This window comes from Alosa sapidissima, chromosome 16 (assembly GCF_018492685.1).
Source record: "Alosa sapidissima isolate fAloSap1 chromosome 16, fAloSap1.pri, whole genome shotgun sequence".
NCBI classification, from domain to species: domain Eukaryota; kingdom Metazoa; phylum Chordata; class Actinopteri; order Clupeiformes; family Clupeidae; genus Alosa; species Alosa sapidissima.
In genome coordinates, this window is record NC_055972.1 from 32,516,014 (window position 1) to 32,542,514 (window position 26,501).

Below are 26,501 nucleotides of genomic sequence, written 5' to 3' on the forward strand. Positions count from 1 at the left end.
CGAGCGCTACCAAGTACGTTAACAATCGAGGAATTTTCTACTGCAGCTGCGGACGGGGACAGTTGAAGAGACATTGCATTCAATCCTTATTACTACTTTTAGTAGGCTATGCTGTTGAATGATATTTAGACCACGTCTTGCGAATGTTGCTGCAATGTTGTAGAGACAAGTGATGGTCATGACCATACCCTGACAAAACCGTAAATTTACGCCGAAGGAACTGAACAGCAAGATCAACTTCTCGACATTTTCAAGAAGTTACTTTGCGAGTTGCTGGAGGCAAACTCTTTCCAGACGGATAGATTTTTAAATTTCTGCTCAAAGCTGCATTACACAGGCGACACGGCGACCTCAGTCGACTACCTTTCCCTCCTTTGCTATCCAATGGATATTCATTGCAAAGCAGACCCCTTCTCGGCGATGCACCGTAAGTTGAAAATATATGTTGAATCAACTAAGTAGGCTATCACAGGAAAAGAGTGTTATTTACTTTTGAGTTTAATTTAGCAAGTAAAAGGAAGCAAAAGACGGGGTTACGTTGGCAGAGTATTGCCTATATCAGTAGCCTACTTTGCACTGAATTAAATAACGTAGGCCTATACATTTTCACTTACTTAATGTTATAACAATAAAACTGTTCCATAACTAAGCTTTTCCGATCGCTTTTGTGGTTCAAAGCGAACGTACCATAGCACATGCTACTTTTATTTTGGCATGGTTTTGCTCAAAGTCTGAGTAAAGTCTATGACAACAGCACCTTCGCTCCAAGTTGCGTAAATGTTTAAATTGAAAGTTTTAAATGGAATAATCTGGGTTTAATGGACAAACAATGTCCATATTTAAACTGTTGGTTTCATTGAGATTTATGTAACTGGTCATATTCTATTTGAATACCAAGGAAGTAAAATGATATGCTGTCAATTCATAGCCCAAATCATCCCGTGATATAAACGCAGTACAAACAGTAATATAGGTGAATAGGAAAATACAGAGATGAATATTAAGATAAGATAATATTTTCTAATATTTTTGTGTTTTTATGGATAGGAACATACGTCCAATCTCGAGACTTTATTACATTATACAGTTATTATTGTAGACATATCTCGGTCTAAGCCTATGAAGACAGGTCAACGTCAAAGTTTAATTATTAATTCCCAATCATTTCGCTGTAGACTCCACTATGTTTGTAATATGAGTTATCAAAGCTCTTTTTAATTATTTACAGTAATTGTGCGAGGAAATTTAAACAGGTTGAAACATAATATCTGCGACATGTGTTTGGCCGCAGTGGAAGCGAAGGGTAGCCTATACGAAAGGAAAATATTGGCCCTTATGTTCCATTGCTGGCAAAAGAAGGAACTTGATTTAGGCTGATTCTAATTCACCTCGAAAATATAACGTCCATGTTCTTTAAACCCGCCATGGAAAAATAATCAAAATGATGTTGTATGCTTCTTAAATAGTTTTATTGTATTAATGTATTGTTTTAGGGCCGTATCACATAGTCCTAGCAAAATATAATTTTTTGACTGATAGATGCACGTATGATATTTTTAATAATTGTATTTGAACATTTTATCAGGCTACTTATCCAGTCAATTCAGACTACAGTAGATTTATCTAAGCCATTATATTTAGGCTTAGATAAATCTAAACTCTAAAACTTGGTGGTCATTATAACTTATTTAAACCAATGAAAGGGCATTCATGTCAAGTTAAAGTGTTAAAACATGTTGCTTAAGTCTATAAAACAGAAGGACTGACAGTAGCCTATACGTTAGGCGAGCGCAGGTGTGCCTGCGCCTGTTTGGAACTGTTTTGGTATGACGCACTACACTCTGAAATGTATCTTAGTGTAATGAAAATATCGCATCCTGTTTGTTTTCTATATGTATGTAATGTTATGGTTTCCTCTGTGTGCTGTTGTATCCCATATAGGGCATGGGGGTGTAAACCAGCTAGGGGGGGTGTTTGTGAATGGCAGACCCCTACCTGATGTTGTGAGGCAAAGAATTGTGGAGCTGGCGCACCAAGGGGTCAGACCTTGTGACATCTCCAGACAACTCCGGGTCAGCCATGGTTGTGTCAGCAAAATCCTTGGCAGGTAAGGGAGGAGAATTTGTCAAAAGAAAAAAAAATGTCCCACAAGCGTTCACCGGTAGCTCTCCAAGCATTCTGAACTAAATTAATATTTCATCATAGCACCTGGACATAACACCTCATTTATTGATTATTGAATTGCTGTACATATTTGTAGACGTGGTAATACTGTCCATAATTCTTACACTGGAAACATTTGGACTGTAGCCTGATGCATGTTATTTTTGTAAAAGAACAAATTATCTAATTACTTTAGGGTTATTACACTTTTTTATGAAGAATATAGGTCATCCCATATATTGGAGAAGAAGGCATTTTGTATTTTGTTTTCTGTTATCTCCTGAAAGAATATAAATATTCAAGGAATAGTGCACTATATTGTGCACTATGGGGAAACATTTAGAAGTAATCAAAATAACAAATCGCGACAGTACAATGGCAGAATTCGTTCGAATGGTTACATGTAGAGATGGAGTTGGAGGTACTCAAAATGAGCACTTCAGACGCTCTTCTAGGGCGCTCGTGAACACAGAATGATAAGAGTAGCCTATAATTGTTTTTACAGTAGGTAGGCTAAAGACAAGGGGAGAGTCTCATGTATAGCCCACTGATTATTGAAATGTCGAACATGGATATAATTCATTTAGCTGCAGTTAACTGCTTGCTGAGCTCAAATCATGTCTTTTCAGATACTATGAGACCGGCAGTATTAAACCCGGAGTTATCGGGGGCTCTAAACCAAAAGTGGCAACTCCCAAAGTTGTGGACAAAATTGCAGACTACAAACGGCAAAATCCAACAATGTTTGCCTGGGAAATACGGGATCGACTTTTGGCCGAGGGTGTCTGCGACAATGACACTGTACCTAGTGTGTCATCCATCAACAGGTAAAATAATTTAAAGCATTTCCCTTGCCGTGTTTTCTGAATAGTAGAAGACCATTTCTCACCAGGACTTAACTTGGCAAAGTATCAAAGGTTAAAGACTTTTGAGTGGTGTCTCGGAGAATAATACGATTATGTTGTGATCATTATTGCCGGTGGAGAAATACAAGGCAGACGGCAGCCAGACTTGTGCATTACGCACCAGTAGCCTATGTATTCGAATACGCTTAAACCATCATGTTGAATTATTCGTCTTTGGCTTTATACCTTGAACTGAATGCGGATAAATTAATGGCTGTTTATGCGTTAAACGCGAAAGACAGTGGCATATGATCCTTGTATTTGGTGATCTTCATTGTCCAACCCGGGTGGTCTCAAAACTGCAATTCAATCTCAGTGCTTTCCACAGTCACGAGTAGATCTATGGTTGAGACCACGAGAATCACATCTGTCTGCATGAAAACCAATCAATACTCTGTAACCAGATCCAGTAGCGGTGGGAAATACACCACACAGTTGTTCAATATCAGACCACATTGCGTTTGAGAATACATTTTTCACTGTCGCGTCTTGAAGAGTAAATTTAGCCTACTACTGCTGAGACGCCGAGCTATCAAACTGAAACAAAAGCTATCAAACTGATTACAGCCTTATTACATATGCCTACATATGCTTTCAACTGCATGACATTTAGTGTAGCCTATAACGTTTGAAGCAATATACCTCAGTATAACAAAGTCTACTTTGTTTAATAATAATAGGCTACTACTACTACTACTACTACTACTACTACTAATAATAATAATAATAATAATAATAATAATAATACCAATTAAAACAATAATAATCGTTTTACGTGTTTTGCATTTTTTGTGGTCAGTAGTCCAAATGTTCAGAACTCGTGAGTGTTTTATGCCTCCGTTCATTATATTATTAGTAACATTGCATAGTAAAGACGTTGGTAAATTAGTGCGGGGTTATGAAGGATGTGCGGAAGTGAAACAAATCTCCACTGTCTCATGTGAAAATACACACATGTCTCGAATAGTCGGTAAGAGACAAAAAACGTCAAGGAAGAACAAGGTGAAAAAGTCTTACCTGCAAGAAAGAGAAATTAACTTTGGTTAGGAGGCACTGTTCCATTGAACTAGTCATCAGCATTACATTTTAATGAGCTGAAGAGAGATCATGGGCCTCTCCACGCCAGACATTTCTGTGGAAAAAGTAGAGAAAGGAAAGAGCCTAGAAATTCATTTCATGCACCATGGTTGCTTAAAAAGGGCAATTTGAACAGACTTCAACACATGTATGCATGTGGTAAATTCTAAATATATATTTCCTTGGTTTCTGATTATGGTAAAGCTATTCATATGGGAAGCACTAAGGGCTTTGTTAATGTTCGAGAAAAGGTGACTGTGTACTGCAGAAAGAAGATGACGAATCTGTAATGCTGTTATTGTTTCATTTTATGGTATCTCAGTAGTTATTTGTTGTATTAGGGATCTTGACAGAATTACCTAAATGCCTCAAAATGCATAAATGTTGCGAAATGAAACGGAAATCTTGTAAGAATATGAATTTGAAACATATGCTATATATATATAAATAAGAATCAGGGTCTGTGCAATTGGGAAGTTGACCTCTGCTCTGTTGACATTAGATGATGCCCAAGTTTAAGCACATTTCCCCCCCATTAATAATGTAAGGTTACACACACAGTAGTGTACAATGTGTCATCAGCACTGGGAGGTCTTAGCCACTCAGCCACCTTCAGTGCATGGTGGTGAAGTCAAGAGCCTAAGTGCCTTTCCAGCATATTGATTCATATTTTAACAGGGGATTTTCTGCAACAGATAAAATCATTAATTCATCCCATTAAAATAGCTTGTTCAATACCAACAACAGCGATCCCAAATAAAGTTTAAGTCCTTGAATTATTTGAAGTCCCTCAAATATGTCATGAGGTCAAATAAATGTTGGGGCTAGATGTTGAAAATTCAAATACAATATTGATGTGGATTGCCCACCCCCATGAGAGTTCTTTGAAGGAAAGTTTTGATACAGATTCAAGAAAGACCAGAGGTAGTGTCTTCACTTCCCTGAGTGTGTTTAAGTTGTGTTAAAAATAAATATTGTTCAATATGTTGTGCTCTATATACGATTTAAATTAAATTAATACAATGTTCTAGTGGGATTTTGTGGGGGAATAAGATACTTTTTCCTGCCTGTCACATGTTTTATAATCCTGCTCTTGCATCTGATGTTCCAGGCAGCCTATTCTCAACTTTGTTTTATCCCAGAATCCTTGTCAATAGTTCCATATTCACACCAGTAACTTAGGATGTTTGTCTGAAGCAATGGTTTATCAGTGGCACTTGAGAACTTGTGTCTAAGCTGTCTTTTGGCTTGGAGAGGAGCAGAGGGGAGAAAGCTGAGAGTAAGGAAGGCTGAGGGAGAAAGAAAGGGATAGTCTATTAAAGTGGAGCCAGGTAGAGCCACTGAAGCCCATCATTGAGGTGAATTGATGTGATTTCATGCTTTGTTTGCAAGATCATTCAGACCAAAGTGCAATGAAGATTTTCCCCCATATCACACAATAAAGGCAGAAGGACTTTATCATATTTCCAAACCTGGAATTCCATTTGATTGAATCCACTCTCTCTTGGGGTAGCCCCCCATTCAGCCAATGACACCTGCATTGAGCTGGCCTTAATGCCCCTAGATTGGTTATTTGTGACAGAATCTGGTGTATCTACATTGCAAGGCCCAAAACAACCTTCGAATTTACTCATGTATTGAAGTAAATCACAGTGCATGCGCACAATATATGACTGCTAAGCTTCCCCCCTCTCTGTCTCTCTCTTACTCCTGCGAGAGAATGGGATGTTCCGAAAGAGGTATTGATCCAGTCCTGGTGATTTTTGCAGGATTATACGGACCAAAGTTCAGCAGCCTTTTCATACATCGCCGGACGGAACAGGAACTCCCCTCAGCACCGCAGGCCACACCATAGGTAAGCAATGGGGCCGGTCACACAGCCATCCAGTCCACATACTAATCAGTGCACTGTTGGAAGTTGTAGGGCATTTTCAGATCATGTAAATGTCATGTATGCTCATGTGTTTGCTTAAGTTTTCAATGTAAGATGACACTACAGTCAGTCTGTTTTAACGCTTTTGATAGAGGATGTTTGAGTGTTTGGATAGTCTGAGGATGTTCTTATTCCATGGCTGAGCCTTTATCCTCTCCCCCAGTCCCCAGCACTGCCTCACCCCCAGTGTCCAGTGCCTCGAATGACCCAGTCGGCTCCTACTCTATCAATGGCATTCTGGGAATCCCCCGTTCCAACGGAGAAAAGAGAAAACGAGAGGATGGTAAGAAAAAGACAGATTATTAATATCTGGTTTCTTCCTCACACCTTCATAGCCCTCTGTATGCGTCATCTTGTGACCCTTCCACAGCTATGCTATATGTGCCATGGTCAGATGGTGAGGGCATGGTATACGATAGCATTTCGATTTACACCAGGAGTAGGTTTTTTATTCATTCTTTGTTATGGTGTCAAATTCAGTTGCCAAATACACCACTTAACATCAGACTTATTGAGCGGAATCAAAGTTCCATTTTGTATAGCACAGCACTGAGTACAGCACAAAGAATGCTACAGTATGTTAGTAGACTTTCAGCATTTTGTTTTTGCCATATGGCAAAAACTAAAACCAAACTCTTCTCAAATATGTCTGCAGTGATGTGTTTGCAGAGAGGAGAGCAGAGCAGACGACGTCTGATAACAATACTCAATAAAACTCAATTGTTTAGTTTAACCTCAGGAACAAGAGGGCACTGGGGCATGAGAGGGTGCGTTTGACCCTTCTCAAGACAAGCTTGGAGGAGGGGGGCTTTGAAAGAATTTGTCAGGGAAATAACATGGCTTTTTGAACTCACAGAGCGACAAGTCAAAGGCAGGATTTTCCCTCGGTTAGTTAACGAGTGGATGTACTGCCAGAGGCCTGATGCAGTATTGGTTGGGCAAACAATAGGCTTTCTTTAACATGAATTAACATGATTCTAGTGAAAAGAGTTAAACAGGTGCAGGGTCAAATCACTACAGTGACTGAGAAAGGGGGTAAGGTAGTTGGGGATGATTTCTTAAAGCATTTATCAAAGCGGGCCACTTGCTTCTCTTATGTTTCCATTTCTTTAGTTCTCTGGAGTGGCAACCTGGATGGGAGGAAAATAGGATATTGTAAGTGCTGTTAGCCACACTTTTTCTTGCTCTCTCTGTCTCTCATAGGCCGCTCCACTCTCTCTGTGCCTGTGTCTGTGTGTGTGTGTGTGTGTGTGTGTGTGTGTGTGTGTGTGTGTGTGTGTGTGTGTGTGTGTGTCTGTGTGTGTGTGTGTGTGAGTGAGTGGGGGTTGGTGGTTTGTGTGTGTGTGTGTGAGAGAGAGAGAGAGAGAGAGAGAGAGAGAGAGAGAGAGAGAGAATGTGTGTATGTGTGTGTGACAGAGACTGTGAGTAGGTGTTTATCTTTATTGTTTTTAGGCAATGATTTTAATTGGGATTACAAACATTATAAATGTATAGGCATACAAACTATTATATTATACTGCATAATAAATGGATTACTGGGTTTACTGTGACAATTAAAATTGCAAAATGTTTTAAACAGAAATAATATCACTGACAGTCTTAAAGTATTTTTAATGATAATAACTAATAATGTTAGTTGATACTGTGGTGGAGGTGGTAGGAGAAATAGCGGTTTTGTTGTCAGAACACAAATATTAAACAACTGTGCCGTCTAAGACTGTGCTTATGAAGACATTTAGTTAAGATCCTCCCAATTGTGTTACTTACACATAACCTTTTTTTACACAAGAGAAGCTGCGCACCAGAACATCCATTGTTTCATTTTCATAGTATCCCAGCACCCTGGGGCTAAGTGTTATTTAGCATGGCATAGTAGACTATGCTATACTAGGCTATGATATGATATGATATGATATGATATGATATGATAAAGAACCCTACAGAAAGTCTTAGGAGAAGTGTACCTGGCTCATATTTTGAAATGGTGTGCTACAGTTGGAGAACAGAGTTTCTGTTCTGCCCAAATCTGCAGTCAGCAGTACCCTTTAAGAAGAAAAAAACGAGTCTCCATTATAAAGGGGATGTAGAGATAATGTAGTGTGACACGCGTTATGTACACTGGGTCTTCGTAAGCGGAGTTTCAGGGACATAGGTGTCATAAGAGCCATTAATCTGCCATTGTCATGTGTTATTGCAAATTAAAAGTAGCATGTTACACTCGCTAGCTGTGGGTGATGTTGACAGTGGTGAAGAGGGTTGAGGGGATGGGGTAAGGTTAGGGTGGGGTGGGGTGGGGAGTGTAAGGCTCTCTAGATTGGTTCTTTGGGTGGCAATGGCTTCCCACACGTTGAGCATTGTGACATTTAAGAGAATTTGCAATTCTGCAGCGAAAAGCCATTAATTCACAAATTAACATCCCTCCTTCCTCTATCGCTGATGTGCAACCTATCGAAAGACAAAAGAAATAGCCTAAAGGGGAAGACAGACCTTCTGCCCTATAAAGATTGCTTTATATGTCTAAGAGCAGCTATACCAATTACACTGGCAGATAGAATTCTCCCCAACCTTATTGCTGCTGTAGCACAAATCCAATCTCAATTGATTTGTGTACTTCATTATGATGTGAAATAAAATTCTATTCCTGCCAAAATTATGAATGGCAACAAGGACTAGGATATTTTCACTGAATGAGTCAAATGAGGGCATAGTGTAATTGCTACTTCACTGAGACCCTTACTTCACTGAGACAGACAGTATGTGAATTCCATGATCCCAACACTGAATTCCACGATCCAGACAATGACTGACTCATCATGACCTTGCTTTGACTGATAAGCAGGTTGGCTTGACCGGACTGGGTCTACCATCTATTTCATCCTAATAATAAATTATGGAGGGTAAAAAGGGCCATCTTAGGGAGTAGCAGAAACAAGTTGTCATAAATTTAAGGACAGAAAAAGAACAAGAAATTAGGACGTTTTTATCAAGTGTGAGGTGTGTGTGTGTGTGTGTGTGTGTGTGTGTGTGTGTGTGTGTGTGTGTGTGTGTGTGTGTGTGTGTGTGTGTGTGTGTGTGTAGAGATTGTGCTTTCAAATATATAGCAAGGAATTATTTGATCTTATATAGGACTCTATCAAGAGACAGGTAAAGGCAGTATTGTTGAGGTCCAAAGCATGTTTTGCAGGCTCAAATAAAAACATGATTAAAGGAAACAGCCGACGGCTTTTCGCCTAAATCTTACGGCTCTTTTGTGCCAGTGTATCAGTATGGGCCAACTATAAAAAGAAAGCAGAAAAAATATATAATGCATCAAAACCAATAAATGGATCAGCTTTAAAAAAAAATTCAATAAGAACATCCCACCAATTCCATCATCATGATCACCTCGGTATAAAAGAGAGCCGGAGATTTGAGAAAGGCCATGGAGCGTAACTGCAAGTGCAGAGGGTGTCAAGGCTTCTTATCAAAGGACACAAAGGTTCAGGCCCCCGCTTCCCAGCTACATCTGCATTCAAGCAGACACAGCCCCCCCCCCCCCCCCAGCCACCCTGCTGCTGTAAACGATACCACCAGAATCTGTCCAATGTTAAAAGGAATATAAGATTCACACGAAGAGCAATCATGTCTGAGAAAGTCAATTATGAGTCGTGGTGCTGGGGACTAATGGCACACTGCATCACTCGGGTGTAAAAGAGACGGCGAAACGAGCAGCCAGAGAAAAGGGGGAAACAGGACAGAGAGAGTGAGAAGGAAAGAAAGGAGGAGAAAAATGTATTCATTAAATGGGTTCCAGTACATTGCGTCACAGTTTAGGCACTGTCTGATCAGGCCATGAGAGTGCGGGCAGGCTGTAGGTAAAGGAATAAAGGCATCTTGATAGGGAAGGCGGCCGACTCTGAGGGGGCAGAATAGATGAGATGAGGCTTTGCTCACTGTGTTCATTTCTGTCCACTCTGTTGTCTAGCACTGCTAAATTGAATGAATAAGGTGACATAAGAGGAAATGAACAGATCTGGTTGAGCTGCTCTTCTGAGCCCCCCTCCCTCTCTCCCTCTCTCTGTGTCCATATGGTAGTGTTATCTGTGTACAGGCCCTTCTCCATCACACAACTCCTCATAGGAGGATTTTTCTCCAGTTCAACAGAACAGACTTGCTTTACTAGTGGTTAAGTGTACATCATGTTAGTATATAAAGGTATTCCTTAAGCACTGAGAGGGTCTTAACGTAATGTAGTGTAGATGCAGAATTGCTTAATAATGATCAAATCAAAAATCTATAGGTGCTGTTTGCTCACATTGTCACCTGTATGAGCCAGATGGCGTTGGAGAAGTCCCATCCTAGAGGAGGCCATGAGTAGGATTGCATTTGCCTCATTTGCCTTTCAAAACGCCCTGCCTCTGTGGCCTTATGTTATCAGCATAGAATAGATCAAAGCCAGCAGGACAGTGCTCCTCTGTTTAAAGGAAGTCACACCTGCCATGGAAAAGTAGCAACACAAAATGAAACCAAAATCAATTTAGCTATTAGCTAATTAGTGTCTTACAGTAATAGAAATCCCCCTAAAAAATGGCAAGCACCCATAAAGGGCCATGTGTGATGTCAAGTGAATCACACATTACAGCAAAGTGACAGCTTGTTTCTGTCTTGCAACTACAGGATTTTTCCTTTGGGCTTTGGACTGGCTAGACAGTGTAGGGAGAGCAGTAGGTTTTACAGGGCAAGTTATCTGATCTGAGTGACTGGTGGTCCCTTGGCACAAGGGTACTAATGCAGAGACATGTCACAACAAACACACTGGAGTTTGGCCATGATCGATACAGAAACACCACACACTTCATGCTGACAACACCCAAGCCTGTCTGCTTTTCAGTAGGAAACCTGAAGCCTATGTGCCCGTCAAAACAACAAAAGCTGCATTTGTAACGCAGTCTCAGTCAGTCTCAGTCAGTCAGGAAGTAAATAAAGCTAAATGCATACATACAGGACATCCGATAATGGCCATTATGCATGTGTCTTTGGAAAAGGTCTAGACAGCCTTCACTGACATTTTTCTTCCTTCTCAAAATGGAAATGTATTGTGGGAAGGCTTGTCCCCCACGTTCTCCTCAACCTTGTCCTCAGCTGTGCAGGCCCTGCAGGCTCAGGGGGTTTGGGTATGGGAAGCATGCCTCACTACGGTGAATGACAAACGCCTGGTTATTGATCGCATTTTGCACTTAGAAAGAAAGTAATTAATGACTATTTTCTTCTGTACCAAAGAGCACAATTGAGTTTTATACAGCAGCAACATTCAGTGGCATAAAGACCCCCAAGGGGGCCGTCTATGAGGAATTCTGCCTCATGATGCCAGGAAAAAATACATGCAAGCTCACAAGAGATATGAACCAGGAGGGGAGAGAGAAATGACATAGGTTACTGCCACCGTTTGGTCATTAGAATATAGATGAAGAATCTTTTACACACACACTCTCACACACATACACAGAGAGAGAGAGAGAGAGAGAGAGAGAGAGAGTCCCTCACCCACCTCTCGTTGGATCTATTTCTCCTTTAAAGTCAGGTTCATCCTGTGGCCTCAGTCATTGAAAAAGGTCAAGCTACCGGGTAGAATGGCAATAACGCCCCTGAAATGGTACTTTCAGTGAAACATGATTGATCAATTGAATTCCATAGCAAAGAAAAGTGTGGGATTAAGTAGAGTATTATACGCACAATGAGTTGAGGCATGATGTTCATTTCAAGTTCATTTCGCCTCCCTCCTGCCACCAGATCAGGCAATCAATAGGGGCCTTGCATATCATATATCACCACTCTCTCGGCAAGGGGAGAACATAATCTGCTGCAAATTTAGAATGACAGATTTGTAAGGGAGCTAAAGCCCCAAACTGCCAGGGCTGTGCGCCGGGGACGCCGCAGACAAGCCTGCTGGGGCTGCTGTGCTTCCAGGCGCTCCGCCTGCTCCGCCTGCTCCGCCTGCTCCACCTGCTCCGCCTGCTCCGCCTGCTCCACCTGCTCCGCCTGGAGCTTTCCTGGAGGGCTTTTTGTTCCTGGATAGAGAAAGCAAATTGAGGAGAGGGACAAGAGGAGAAACCCCACGCACTTGTTTTAACAAGGTGATGGGTCAGAAGCTTGGGGGTGGGGGGGGTGGGGGGGGGGGGGGGGGGGGATGCTAGAATGCTCATTTGTTTAAAGAGTGTGACTTGAGGAAAGGCATGAGCTAGCAGCCCTCTCTCAAGGTAATTGTATTCTTCGTTGGATCGGCCCCCATCTTTTTCCCAGGAAAGCAATCTTAAAGTGAAAGCAGAATTACATTCTAAAGGAAATTGTCCCTTTAAATAATAGCCCTGTATTTCCACCAGCACTGCGTAGGAAATGAGAAAAGCCTGTAATCGCTACTGCTCTCCAGAGCTAAAACACACGCTCTTCCCAACAAGTATATATTTGCACTGAAGGTAATCCATCAATTACTGCAGACCTATCACATCATGACGGTGCTGATGCTGTGTGAGGATGGGGGAGGTGGAGAATTCTCTGCCTCTCTCCCTTCCTGCCTCTCGCTCACTCACTTACAGTACTCACTCCACAATCTCGCCAGGGTTTGGTCTTTTGTGTCTTTCTGCAGCCATTAGGGTCTGTTTGAAGCTAGTGCTGGCTGAATTTGAGCTGATATATTCCAATCTCCCAGCCCTCCCCTCCACAGCTAGCTGGTACTTAGAGGAGCTCTAGATTCAGCTGAGTGAGTATGTGGATGGGAGGGGGTGGGTGGGGGGGTGTAGAGGGGGTAGGGGAGGGAGCATTGAGTCGGCCCCGGGGGTTTGGGATGCCAGGATGGGGGTGTGTGTGGGTTGTGGGGGTGGGGATGCAGAGTGCATGGTACTAGCATGTGGACCTGTCACTCTCTCCTCTCCTAGATGGTTCTGATGGGTCGGGGCCAAACAGCGATTCTCAGGGCAGCGTGGAGAGTTTACGGAAGCACCTGAGGGCGGACGCGTTCACCCAACAGCAGCTGGAGGCTCTGGACCGGGTGTTTGAGCGGCCATCTTACCCAGACGTCTTCCCCTCATCGGAGCACGTCAAACCAGAGCAGGTCAGTAAAGCGTCAGCTACACTGACCCACTGTCCTCAATCCACCAATCCACTCATCCAAGATATTTAAGAGGGTCAGAACAACAAACCTTCAAATAAAAAAACCCTTAAAATGTTTTCAGTGTTATGAAGACTGGCATCATTTAAATGTATACTCTTGCACTTCTGCAACTAATTGAGAATATCTCATAATAGTTGACAATGTATGCTCAATTTCAATTAATGAAGGTTTTGAAGGAAACTCATTCACACATAATATGAAAATATTAAATATCAAAAACCACAGACTGATTGCATGGACTAATTGTGGACAAAATAAGACGTGTCAAAATAGGATGTGTAAATAAAAAGCCTTCTTTAAAAGAAGTGGACCACAGTGGTTAACCTTTATTTACTTTCATTAGACTTGTAAACAACAAGAGACTATTAATTTTCCATTGAAACTACTGGAGGCCCATAAAGAAAAAGCAGTGGCCTAATTGAGTTCATTTCAATTTCTGTCCAATCACAGAGCATTACACTGGTGATAAATCAGGGGGACAGGCCTCTCCCTTAGTAGAGGGCCTAATTTGCAGCTAATTACAAAACTGATTTCTACTGGAAGATCAATACCAAAATGAATTGGAAATGACTTGCAATCACAAAGAGAAGAAGAGAAAGTATTTTTAAAAGCAAAGAAAGAGGCTTGGCGTTCAGAGTGAGAAAGAAAAAAACGGTCCAGGAATTGCCTAGAAAATCTGTTTTAATTTGATGTGGTATTAATCACACTGCATTCCCCCTTTTATTGGCCCTTCCACCCCCCAGCCCCTCATCCCCCTTTTTCCTTTTTAACTCTTGAAAGGGCGGATCTATTAGCCCATGTCTGGTGTCTGCAGAAAGGGTATTAAAAAGCCATTTTGGAAATGCAAAACTCAATGGGTTCACCCCTCCCACACTTCTGCCAGCCATTTGGTCATCCCTTTCAGATCAGTTGCCCCACACCCAACCTGTCCCTGCATGAGAAAATGGCTGCCGTGCATGTGAGGCCCAGTGGAACAGAAGAGGGGCATCCGCCCGTTTGCCAGAGAACAGTTGTAGGGGACAATCAGAGTTTATCTAGAATAAAAAAAGACAAGACTGGGGTCACCGGATTTCCCTGTGGGACAAGGGCCCTTTGAGGTGCACAGATGTGAGTGCACTCTCTCTCACACACACACACACACACACACCACACACACACACACCATGCACATATAGACAGGCACATTATGCACACAAACACACTCACACATACATTGTGTTTACACATATCTACAGAATTCTAATCCGTATTGCAAAAACTGAAATTATTGTGCACATACTGATGTGTACATAAACATGCATTCAAATACACCAGGTCTAACTGAGGGGAAAATGAACATAATTATTTAGGTATTTTATAATTTACACAATCTTGCCAAAATGTTTAAATTAATATTTAAATATTAATATTTAAAAACATACAAAACAACTTTACAAAAAGCATATAAAAAATCAGCAATCTACAAAATATACCTGTGTTACCCTGAGTATTTTTTAAACAGACATTAAAAATAAACATTTAATCAGAGACAATTTAGTTCTTTTATTTTCGGTAAGACGGCAAGGTTGACTTCTTCCGTCCTTTCCAAACAAATGTCCCCTCTGTAACAAAGGCTGAATGTTTCCTCCCTTGGCTGGTCAGGGGGATGACTGCGGTCAGGCACAAAGGAGCAGCTGACGGCCAGCTTTTCACTGGGCTCCAAATCTGCTCCCTTCCCTGTGCGCAGCCCTAATGTATTCAGCCCTCTCCTGCCCTGTGCCTTTCTGTGAAAATATACACACATTAGTGTCTCTTTACACTAGACAGGGAATTTGGGGGAGTGGGAGGCAGTGGGTGGAAGTTTAGTGCATATTACCAATTCCCTTCCAAGTGTTTGAAGTTTCCAACCTCCCTTGTTGGCAGGCTAACGAATACTCACTACCAGCACTGAACCCCGGACTGGACGAGGTCAAGCCCAGTCTGTCGACCAGCGCCAGCTCTGACCTGGGCTCCAGTGTGTCACAAAGCTACCCTGTAGTGACAGGTAAGACCCATGAGGCCCTGTGCCCACATCAACTGCTGCCTAGCGGTCCACAAGGCCACAAGGTGTTCAAAATGTTTCCTAAATGAGAGAATGAGGTACAAATATGCACTGGAGGGCTTCGGGTCAGGAATATTGATCTAACAGGAGTTTGTGTGGTAGTGAGGTACATGTGCAGATGCAGTGTAAGGGGCCGTGTTTGTCTCTCTAGAGGGTGTTGGTATAAGAATTGATTACTTTTGGGGTTCATGCAGTCACCAGAACATGACAGAGTTCAAGAGGCATTGATATAACACTGTGAAAAGGTAAGGTAAGTAGTGAGGTAAATAGGATAGGCTAGTAATTCACTGAGTGGCTCTGTAAACACTGTAAACTCAGGGGCATATCTTGAAGAGTATGAACTGCACCTTTAAGCTGGCTGCCACTCTGGATGTTTTTTAGCTGCTCACTAAGCTGCCATGCTTTTCATCTGTTGTCTGCTGATTTTGTTCTGACCTGCCTAATGGCTGCTGAGCTAATTGAAATATTGTTTCATTTGAGCTGCTGTTATTACCAAGCAGAAGGTTAAGTTTACTGATAGCCAACTGTCAGGGTTGAGATTAATACACCGAGCTTTTAATAAAATTCATAATTATGCAGGAGCCATCAAAGCCAATGAGTGTGTGTGGGCGGAGGACAGGATGATTGAAAATTGCAATGGCCCTTCTCAAATGATAGCCAAGTGAGCACTAGGCCAAAAGAATAGGCTTTTTTCTCATTCATATGTGGGAGGTAAGTTTCCCCTGCCCTGAGAGTTGGGCCTCATGAGAAGAAAGGTGTGTTTTTGTCCTTTGTGTGCGAGCGGGCAGCTCCCTCGTGGCAGGTGGCCTTTCTTGCACCTGGGCCGGGCTCCTCGGGGGGTCCCAGGCCGGAGCAGCGCACGCCTCACTGGGCAGGAGGAAATAAAAACTTCCTTTGCTGAAAAAAGAGTTTGCTCTTCTAAATGCTTCAACATATTTTTAGCATACTGCCATTGATAATGTCAGATAAACAGAAACAAATTTATTTTATAGCTTTGTTTTAAAACGCAGGTATATATTTCTTGTTATATCATAGATAGAAATTATTGTTATTCTTTTTAACAGAATCGTCAAGTTTTCAAGTTTTTTTTTAGCCTGTTAGTTAGCAGATACTATTTAATCTATTTAATCTGGTGGGTTTGTAGAGGAGAAATGCAGTGTAATGTATCTGTGGAAAAACGGTTGTGTATTGCTTTTCAAGCGTGTGATAAACTCTGGAATAAGGATGGTGCATAGAAAGCATTTAACTATTCTCCACATTTAGAGTGAGATCCAATTGTGAATAAATTATGCCTTTATGCTAAAGATTATGTTTGTTCCATGTTTTCTCAGGCCAATTAAATTCATGCAGTCATTGAGCTGGTTGATTTTATGTCGCAAGATTTGCATAATCTATTAAAAATGAATGATTAATGAACTCTTCAGTGCAAACAGAAATTGGAAGTGTAAGGACACTGCACAGGCGGCTGGACGCATGCTTTTGTGTCCCCTGTTCCTCATAGTAGAGCTGAGCTACCTGTGTAACAGGCAGGCAGAAATGAGAGAGGGCTTTAGCGCACGGTGTGTATCAAGGAAACGTAGTCATTGGAGACCTCTGTCTGTTTTAAGAATAATTTGCCCTCCCCCCTGTAATGTTATTTCTAACATATATCATTGATATCTCTTTGATCTCTCAAAGGCAAAAGAACATCTCCGATGTCTCTGGTGCTTTTCATACCCTCACATTTTGACTGGAATTGCTCTTCAGGAGCATTTGAATAACTGCTGCTTTCCTAGAATTGACATGAAAGCCATTTAGGTGCAGTGAGCTATACAAAATACTTATTTTCTGGCACCGGTTTTCTTTTTTTGCGTTCATTTTGATGGTGGGACAAAGAGGCTCGTTCATGTGGCCCTGCCTCAGCAGTTTGCATTCCTCCCTCTCCTTGTGTATGAACAGCAGAGGAGCACCATGTCATGGTTTATTCAAGCCTAGAGAAAGGACCTGGATGGACTCCAGAATATGAGTCTTGTTTTAAAGGGCGTTTTGCACATACCTTCGCAATGAATTGCCACTCAGGATTCCGAGGCTCCTGCCCCGCTGGGCACCATAATCGGAGTCTTCCTGGTGCCAGTGGGATGGCCCAGTGTAAATGGGCACCCCTCTGTGGGCCTGAAAACCTGAACAGGTGCTGAAGGGCTCTCCCTGGCTGGGAATCTTCAGACGAATGGCAGAATAGAGGGGGCAGTCTGGAGTTCCGTGTGTCCCGTACTCTTCTCTGCTTGCTGAGGGTCCGTGTAAGTAAAGAAGTAGACGTGCAGTACGCTGTGCTTGAGAAGAATAGGTTGCTTTGTGTTGGCTAGAGCCTGCCAGTGATTGGCAGCTGAAATATATCCGAAGGAGAGCCTTTTTACTTAAGTGTGGCCCTGCTATTCTCCAGCGAACAGCAAACAACAAGCAGCCACCTAACCTGTGTGTGGTGGCCCTCTGACAAACTGCCTGTGTCTCTGGACAAGCGGAGGGCCACAGGCGCCCGACAAATGAAATTAATGTTTGGCTTGTTCTCACAATCGCAAGCTAACCTTTGAGTACACGTTTGGTTATTAATGACTTTTACTTGGGTCCAAACATTCTTTACTTAGTCATAATTAATTGTGAAGGAGCCTATTTTCCCAGCCAGTGATAAATTGCTACTTTGTGAATGTAGAAAATTGAGGTTAATGGTTGTTAGTAGCTGTTTTTGGTTCATCCAGATGCAGAATTTAGTAATTCTATCCCCTAAAGACGACAGTGCAGGTGACTTTGCTCCACTGGTTCCATATAAAAAGGGAAGGTCGTTTGACTTATTTTTTCTCCCTGAGTTTGAGAGAAGCCTTGCAGAGGTGGGGAAGACAGAAGTGGAGGACTCTATATCCTGCATGCTCCATGTCCAGATGTGTTTTGTTGGGAGCGCCTCCTCCAAGACCAAGTGTTTATCCTCCATCTCAGCCATCAGCGGTCTGACAGGCCTGGGGCGCACGGCTCCGGCTCGTCTCCGGGACAATAAGAAACAGCACTTTTGATTAGTTTGGAAGTTCAGTGGGCTTGAACACGCCGGAGCCAGTGTGCGAGTGAAGTGTCTCCGTTTGTTTGACAACGGCTGCGTGGGCTGTGTGAAAACAGGAGTCTAATTCCACTTTCTCACTTCTCCAAGCCTTTATTGGCCTCCAGGGCTTTATCTGGAAGTGCTGCTTTATAGCCATTTTCCTCATACAATGCAGTCATTGGGGATTGTCTGCTGACTTTATTTGTCCACTTAACCCTTTGTTGTGTGCAGTATTGTTGCTAAGCATTATGCTTTATGTAATAGCTGGAGGCAGACAGAAAATGATTGTGTCCATAATCATCCATCTTCCATAATCTTGCTAGTGTAGGTCATTTTGCGTAGTGAAAAGGGATGTGGATCCTGTAATTGATTTGTGTTTGTGTGTGTGTGTGTGTGTGTGTGTGTGTGTGTGTGTGTGTGTGCCTCTCTGTGTCTGTGTGTTTGCCTGTGTGTGTGTGTGTGTGTGTGTGTGTGTGTGTGTGTGTGTGTGTATGTGTGTGTATGGGGAAGGGAAGCCAGTTAAGTTGGACGATTTCCTGGCATCTGAAAAGGGTTGTCAGGATTGTATCCAACATAAAAGGAGCCCTTATCTTAATGAGGAATCTCAACACACAGTTCAGTTGTAAAACAACAATAGTTGGGAGGCAGCTAATGAGGCTATCATGGTGCTGGGTGAGCTATCCCAGCGGACAACACTAACAGAACTGGATGGAAAAACACTCTCTCCTACTCATTACATGGGTTGCAGTAGCAAATGCGACAAAATGAAAAATGTCAAGGCTCATAAGACATTTTAAATTAAGGTTTTTCTGCTGTGGGTGTTTCTTGTTTTGCACAGACATTGTTTTATCTGTAAACCTGAGGGAAATCTGGCCATATATTTGAATCTGATTGATTTCCCCAGCAACAATGAGGTGATTTATAGGAAGAGATGCATCATGTACTGTGCTAAAATACATGTAGAATAGAATTATTTCAGTAAATCATAGCTCAGAAAATGAAGATACAGTTTGTAATATTTAGACTCATTATACAAGGATGCTTCCAGTAGAAATTTGAACTACCCAGATATAGTGCTATAGTCATTTGAAAAGTAATGTAAGAGGATCTGTCCTGGCCAACATTATGAATATATCTCTCACAGCTTGGTCAATAACAGGTCATCACTTTACAATGTATGCATTTTTATATTATGGATTACTTTATAAGAATTTAGACCCTATTTTAGTTGGCATTATATGTAGTGTTGTATATAGACTATACACCTGCAGGGCCGTGTGACAGTGAGTGTATGCAGATGTGGATGTGTCTGTGTGTCTCTTTGTGTGTGTGTGTGTGTGTGTGTGTGTGTGTGTGTGTGTGTGTGTGTGTGTGTGTGTGTGTGTGTGTGTATGTGTGTGTGTGTGTGTAATTATTCAGTGAGGCCTCTGCCCTCAAAATGACCCTTTGACTCCTGTTCGCTTATCAGAAGCTTGTCACAGGTCAGAAATGCACACTCTGTGGCTTATACTTATTGGCTTACTGTGAACAAATTCCTCCGGGTTTGAATGATACCCCTAACAACGTGTATGTGACCAAATGCTCCTGCAATCCTCTGAAACATGCAATTAGATTAGAGTCAAAAGCAGACAATCAGAGCCTGCATTGCACTTTTCATGTAAACAAATTCACATTCAAACAAATTTGTTCAAAATTTGTTCATAAATCTAAACTGCATGAGCACTTTTTATTTTGTGATCAATCCCATTATTCATAATTCATTTTGTGTGTTTGTGTCCATGTATGTGGTATGTTTGCACGTTTGTGTGTGTGTGTGTGTGTGTGTGTGTGTGTGTGTGTGTGTGTGTGTGTGTGTCTGTCCGTGTGGGTATGACTGTGGCTGTGCGCTGTGTTGTGTGTCTGGGTTCTTGTTCCATTCTTCACCTGGCAGAGTCGAATCCGTCCTCGGTGTGTGTAAAGCAGGAGCCCCACGAGGCTTCTCTGGCCCCCTTCACCCCCTCCTCCCTGGCAGCAGTGGGCCTAGCTGAGCTCCTGCCCTTCCAGCCCAGCGTGTCAGTAGAGGCCTCCACCCCCTGCTGCGCTGCCTATGCCCACCATGGCCCCGGCTACGGCCAGTATGCCAGCCAGCCTATTATAGCAGGTACAGCCTCCACCCCAAAGCACTGAGCTCTGCCCTGCGCTGGGACGAGAGAGACCGCAAGCTAACCCCGTTTCAGACTATTGAATGAACAAATGTTTGTCGCTGTCTATTGAAGTTAATTGTTTTTTCGTTTTACATTTTGGATGTTTGTTCAAAAACGATATTTTGAATGTTTGATCTGAAGTTCATTTTTTGGGGGGTTGTTTCAAGAACACCCCAAACAAAATCAATTTCTGGATGCTCCTCACAAAAAATGCGAGGGGTCAGATCACAGGCTTTCATGTTATCAGCCAAATCCCATCATGCACTGTGCTTTCAAAATATGTGCGCTTGGTATTATACAAACAGCCTGCGACTTTGACCGCCTGCCTCGCTAATGACTACCAAACCACTATTCCCCTCTCTGACCCATCACCCCCCCCCCCCCCACCCACCCATCCACCCACCCCCACCCACACTGGCCCTCCTAACAATGACACAGGGCCCTCTGAAGCCTGAGCCCAGAGCCGCCATGGGGCCTACGTGCCTCAGAACCAGCCAGGCCAGCCAGGATAGGCGGCCGTCAGACCCAATTACAGGGGCTGAATGTGGAGAGCTAGTGCTGCTTTTAGCCCCTAAATGACGGCAGAGTGTTTGAGTATAGCCAACAGCGCAGCGAGGCTGCAGAGTGCACTGTATGGCTCTGTTCTGCTACCGCCGCTGAATGCGTGAGTCACTCGGGCCATCTGTGATGTTTATGGAAAAGGGGATTGAAGGATGAAAAACGTGAACTGTGCAATTAGGGGCAATGGGTCTGTGGTGCAACTACAGTGAAGCCATTTATGGAGTGCTGGACTTGGGTGTCAACCTGAGGTTGAAGCTGGATACGGCACTCTGGATTATAGTTGCTCTTCTGGGTTATTTACTGTCCCCCAAGTTACAGTGGTGTGCTGTTTTCTCATTTCTAAGAATTTGCCACATTAACAGAGCTGAGATATATTAAGAGAGTTCAATTAATTCTATAATTTCTGATATGTGTGTTAGCCTATTTAAAAATGTGAAGCAGTTGATTTCTTACTGTAATATTTTGTCCATGTGTTTCAACATGTAAAGATCGTTTAAGTGTAATACCCATATTTTGTTGCGCAAAATATACTTGCGCAGAAAAATAGAATGCGAAGAAAAAAATAGTGAATCAATGCTTTGGTATTTCTGTAACTGCTGTCACTGATGAAGTGCAACTTTTGTCGAGGTGTTTTGTACAGTTACATTTCCTAACCACTTTGCCTTTGTCCCCTCAGGTCGTGACATGGCGAGCACCACTTTACCGGGATACCCTCCCCATGTACCCCCCACCGGCCAGGGCAGCTACCCCACTTCAACCCTTGCTGGAATGGTGCCTGGTAAGTGACATTATGTTTTTATGGTGTCATTAAATTTAAGACAGGTCGTAACATTTTGAGTGTGTAGTTCTCACCCACTCACTGTCTTTAGGAAACCTGAGGACAATCAAATCCCAACATGTGCTCCTTAAAGATGTGCTCATCAAAGTCATAATAATGGCACACACTCACTGACAAAATGACCTCCATAATCCATCCTAATGCACAACTATAAGCACTCAGTTAGTTTTTCATTATTTCATCACTTCAATTAACTATGATATCTTTGTTCTTAAAACAATCAGTGTCATAAGAAGAGAGGTAGAGGACATGGTATGTTGTGAGGATATAGTCAAAAGATAAGCAGGCAGAGGACAGATGTTGACTGGTGATGAGAAACTGCTTGTGCACTGGGCTACCACAGCACTGACCAGAGAGAATCTTTCGCTTCAGACCCCTGTGGACATCTGTGTGGCTGCTTGCGTTGGCTGGCGAGGAAATGTAACATACTCAATAAGCAATCAGTGGCGAGGATATAGGACAGTTCCTCTTAGCTCCGCTCGGACACCAGGGCTCATTATCCCAGTGTGTCGGACGGCTCTCCCGGGCCGTCGATAAACACAGCTCCCATCCTGTGCAGCGCTGCAGAGCGTATCTCTTTCCCCTCTACTTAACCTGCAGTTCAGGTTCACAGCAAACAGTTAAGGGTCACAAAACAGAGGCTGGGAAGGGCTGTAAATATTTAAATCACTATCTCTCTGAGGGACATGGCTTGAGTTTCACTGCGAGCCCGCAAGGATGCAATCTGGCAGCCGGCTGGATACCCTCTCCCAAATCAACAACAACAACAACAACAACAATGACACAAACAACATAAGCACACATGCTCAACCCTGATGCTACTCTCAGATTAGCCTGGAATGCTCTGCTCGGCTTTCACTGTGTAAAGGCCACCACAGTCTTCTTAACAGCTCATGGGATACTGCCAGACAGAAAAAAAATCAACAACTTGTGAAGGAGTATATCGAGGCATATAGAGAGGAGACTGTACCACCAGTATTTTACATCATAGCGCAGAAGAAAGGATTTGCCCACCCCTCCACCTCCTCTACCCCCGTCACCCTTGAGTGGTTCAGCTGGATTCAACCTTTCAATGTGACCGTGGTCCCAGCAAACATGTGTACTTCACTCACCAATTTAATTGCCTGACAGCTTTCATTTGTTATGGCAAAATATCTTTACATATACATCAAATGTGTGTTTCATCCCAGATAAATGTTCTGTGGTCACACACACCAAGAGATTCCTGAATGCTACCACCACAGGGTTTTTTTTCTGGACATCCATCAGCCTCAGAATGGTTAGGATTTAGTGACAGACCTCAAAAACTGTTAAAGCAGAAGCCATTCCTCAGCAGGTTCATCTAGGAGCCAGTCTTTATTGTCTCATAAAAGAGAAGCGTGCTGGGACCAACAGCATTGCTCACTGACACCCTCCCTGCCTGCTGCCTGACACTATAGTGCTGAATAAGAAAAAAGCATGGAAGCAAGGATCCATTGGGCTTTTCATTTAAGTCCTCCAGTAAGGTTTTGGTTAAAGTGTCAACTAAAGTCATACAAAAGGGGAAAATACAGAAATAAAAAAGTGTGAAAAATGAACAAATATATTTAGCCTATTACAATCTTGCATCTTGTGGGAGCCACAACATCATTATCATCTAGTCTATCTAAAGTCCTGACCCATAAAGACCTACATACCTGAACAATACAAATACTAAACAAACACTTGTATCCCGAGATTATTTGGAACTAATATTGAGAGGAAAATGAAGAATAACTAGGCTTACATCTTTGTTGTGTCTGTTTTTTTTTAGGAAGTGATTTTTCTGGAAATCCGTACTCCCATCCACAGTATACAACATACAATGAAGCATGGCGGTTCAGCAATCCAGCATTACTAAGTAAGTAACAGTCCTTTTTTTGTTACCAAAATAATTGGTATTGTTTGTATTCTGTGTAATAATTGGTCAAATAAAAGGTAGCCATGTACTGCAGGGGTCTCAAACTCAAATGAGCTGGGGGCCACTTCTGCCAATGTCATCTGATTGGAGGGCCACATCAGTGTTAAAGAATAATACAAAAAAGAACGGCTATTTCCTAAAATGCAATGTTTTTTTTTTTTTTCAAATACTGTATTTTCAAACACAAAACTACAAACAGAAAGTGCAAGTATTTTTATCTATTTTTAGACACCTGTGCTAGCAACCTTGTAGCTTCTAAATAAAATAATGATCAAATAAATATTAATACAAACAAAAAACAAACAAAAAAGCATAAAAAACAGGTAGGCCTATGTGTGTGTTTCACACCAAGTAAAAATATTTTCCTCTTTTTTCCACTTTTTTAAACCTGGCAATAGGCGTCAGGGTTAAGAAAGCAACACCATTGGATTTTTATATAAAAATTTCAAAAGGATGAATGTGGTCAGAGATAAAGTCCTACTGTAAATGTAAAAATCTTTGAGTATAAACAAAAGTTTATGAAGGGGGTACATTTACCGATCTAATTTGCCACTGGATGGCAAGCACCTCAAATTATGCACCTTTCAGTAAATACTGGATGAACATATTTGAGTAGGTTTACTTTCTTTTTTGTCATATTACCCACATAACAAATTAACAGGAAAACAACTCAAATGTAGGCCTATACCAACAATAGTAAACTATGTCTGGCCTATAACCACAAGGCTTACAATAAACCTGGTCAAATCAGTTCCTATCGAGGGTGACTTTGTAGTTCTTCAGAGCCCTATTTCTACTAGCCCTGCTGTCTGTACCACATCCATTACGGACACTATCATCACGATTACCACTGCAACCTCCAAGCTATGTTGGGCAGAGGGTCGAAATAAGCATGGTAGCCTATGCTTATTAGACACCGTCATATACACGTAAAGATGCACCTCCATTCATAGACGCACCGTGACTATCACTGTCAATAGACGATCGATCATAATCTCCAAAAGGATATTCTCCTTCAGAATCAGAATAGGTGAATAACATAGCCTACCTAAGACTTCATCACACGTGAACGTTTTTCAACATTTGGTGTAGGCCTATTTCTGCTTCAATTTGTGCAAAACTTTGGCCTGCATCGCGTCATTACAAATGCATGTCTTAGTGTTTCTCATGTGTAATACAAGTATTTCCTGAAAACTTTGTGCAGAGATTTTGGGTTTGAATCAAGCTCTGGATGTTTAGCAAATAGTGGAGGAGAGTAGCCTACAAATGAAATTTGTCACCGTACTTGGATCTATCGTCTATTTTAATCAGTATCGTTGTTTGTCGCAATTAAAAATACCCTCAAGGGCCGGATTACATTATTATTTTGACATACGTCGCGGGCCAGAATTGGGCCGGACGCGGGCCGGGAGTTTGAGACCCCTGATGTACTGTCATCCTTTAGGATTTTAGATGATCAAATCAGCCACTTCTGTCTTTGACATACAGTAGCTCCTGTAAGGTATTCTCATGGGAACTGATGGCCATAATCTCACTGTCTGTTTCAGCTCCACATTTTGCTGTCTCAAACGGTGCGCTCTTCTGTTAACTTCCAGGTTCCCCTTATTATTATAGTGCCGCATCCCGGGGCTCCGCGCCGCCCACTGCTGCCACTGCGTATGACCGCCACTAGTTACCATGGAAACCAAATCAAACTGAAGGACCATGGCGGAGGCCTCCATATCGCACCAGTCTGAATGGTGTTAAAGACAAAGACAATGGCTCCAAAAGTAACCAGTTCAAGGGGGAAACCGCTGGATCAAGGGGATCAGCTGATGATGGAGATCCACACCCACTGAAGTCCCCTCCCCGGACCTGCAGAGCACTCAAAACATCAGGCGCCGTTCTCGTTTTCAACGAAGACCTGACGATTTCCACAGGGAACTTTGAAAGAGTATATAAATATATATATATATATATAAATATATATATATATAAAACACACTATAAGAAAAAGTGAAGACAGTGTGAAGATTACAAAGTAACAATTGATGTGTTTTTAAATGGTTTTCTTTGCTATTTCTTCTCATGAATCAACACATTCCTGACCATGACTAACATCAACTTATCGATGCTTATTGAGGCCTGTGCCGGCTAATGCCAATGTCCCACTACTATATGAAGAACCCCACACAGTACCCCACAGCAGTCATATGCCAGAACAGTACAGAGACAGTAACGTACAGGGCTGCACACATGTACTGCTCTCACCGTGCCCATGCAGAAAACACAATGTGCAAGTGTGAGTCTGAAACAACGGACATGAACTTTCTGTGATACACAATCAGATGTAAAATATATATATATATTTATATATATATATATATATATATATATATATATATATATATATATATATATAAAATAAAAGTATTAAAATGTCAGAGGAAACCATGATTCACCATGGAGCTAACAGAACTTAAGATAATTTCTTTAAATTATTATTTGCTTTTTTGTGATGTATGAAAATTTCTATCAATGTGCAGAATTGTTTCTTTACAGCGTCTTTTATATTTTATAAACACAGCAAAATATACAAGTCCATGCAATATCATTCTTTGCTCTTTTTTTG

The 26,501-nt window shown here is 42.0% G+C and overlaps 1 protein-coding gene across 8 annotated transcripts; it reads left to right on the forward strand.

Moving 5' to 3' along the window:
* The first annotated feature begins 205 nt into the window (after positions 1–205).
* Positions 206–25,818, forward strand: pax2a (paired box 2a). 8 transcript variants are annotated; one of them, XM_042066067.1, is made up of 11 exons: positions 206–427; positions 1,942–2,107; positions 2,793–2,990; positions 5,915–6,000; positions 6,242–6,361; positions 7,192–7,233; positions 12,990–13,165; positions 15,128–15,248; positions 21,790–21,891; positions 23,744–23,830; positions 25,505–25,818. In XM_042066067.1, the coding sequence occupies exons 1-11, from the start codon at positions 385–387 to the stop codon at positions 25,624–25,626; spliced, it is 1,263 nt and encodes a 420-aa protein (XP_041922001.1). In that variant the 5' UTR covers positions 206–384; the 3' UTR covers positions 25,627–25,818. The 8 variants fall into 8 exon arrangements, with proteins under 8 accessions (XP_041922001.1, XP_041921998.1, XP_041922000.1 ...); XM_042066064.1 differs by having other exon boundaries at positions 303–427; positions 25,486–25,818; XM_042066066.1 differs by lacking the exon at positions 7,192–7,233 and having other exon boundaries at positions 303–427; positions 25,486–25,818.
* The last annotated feature ends 683 nt before the right edge of the window (positions 25,819–26,501 follow it).

Coding starts and splice junctions, on each gene's coding strand:
- pax2a (XM_042066060.1), top strand. CDS start 1,893: ATGTATGTAATGTTATGGTTTCCTCTGTGTGCTGTTGTATCCCATATA. Junction 15,249..21,789: donor AAGCTACCCTGTAGTGACAG/GTAAGACCCATG, acceptor TTGTCCCCTCAG/GTCGTGACATGGCGAGCACC. Junction 23,831..25,504: donor CAGCAATCCAGCATTACTAA/GTAAGTAACAGT, acceptor TTATTATTATAG/TGCCGCATCCCGGGGCTCCG.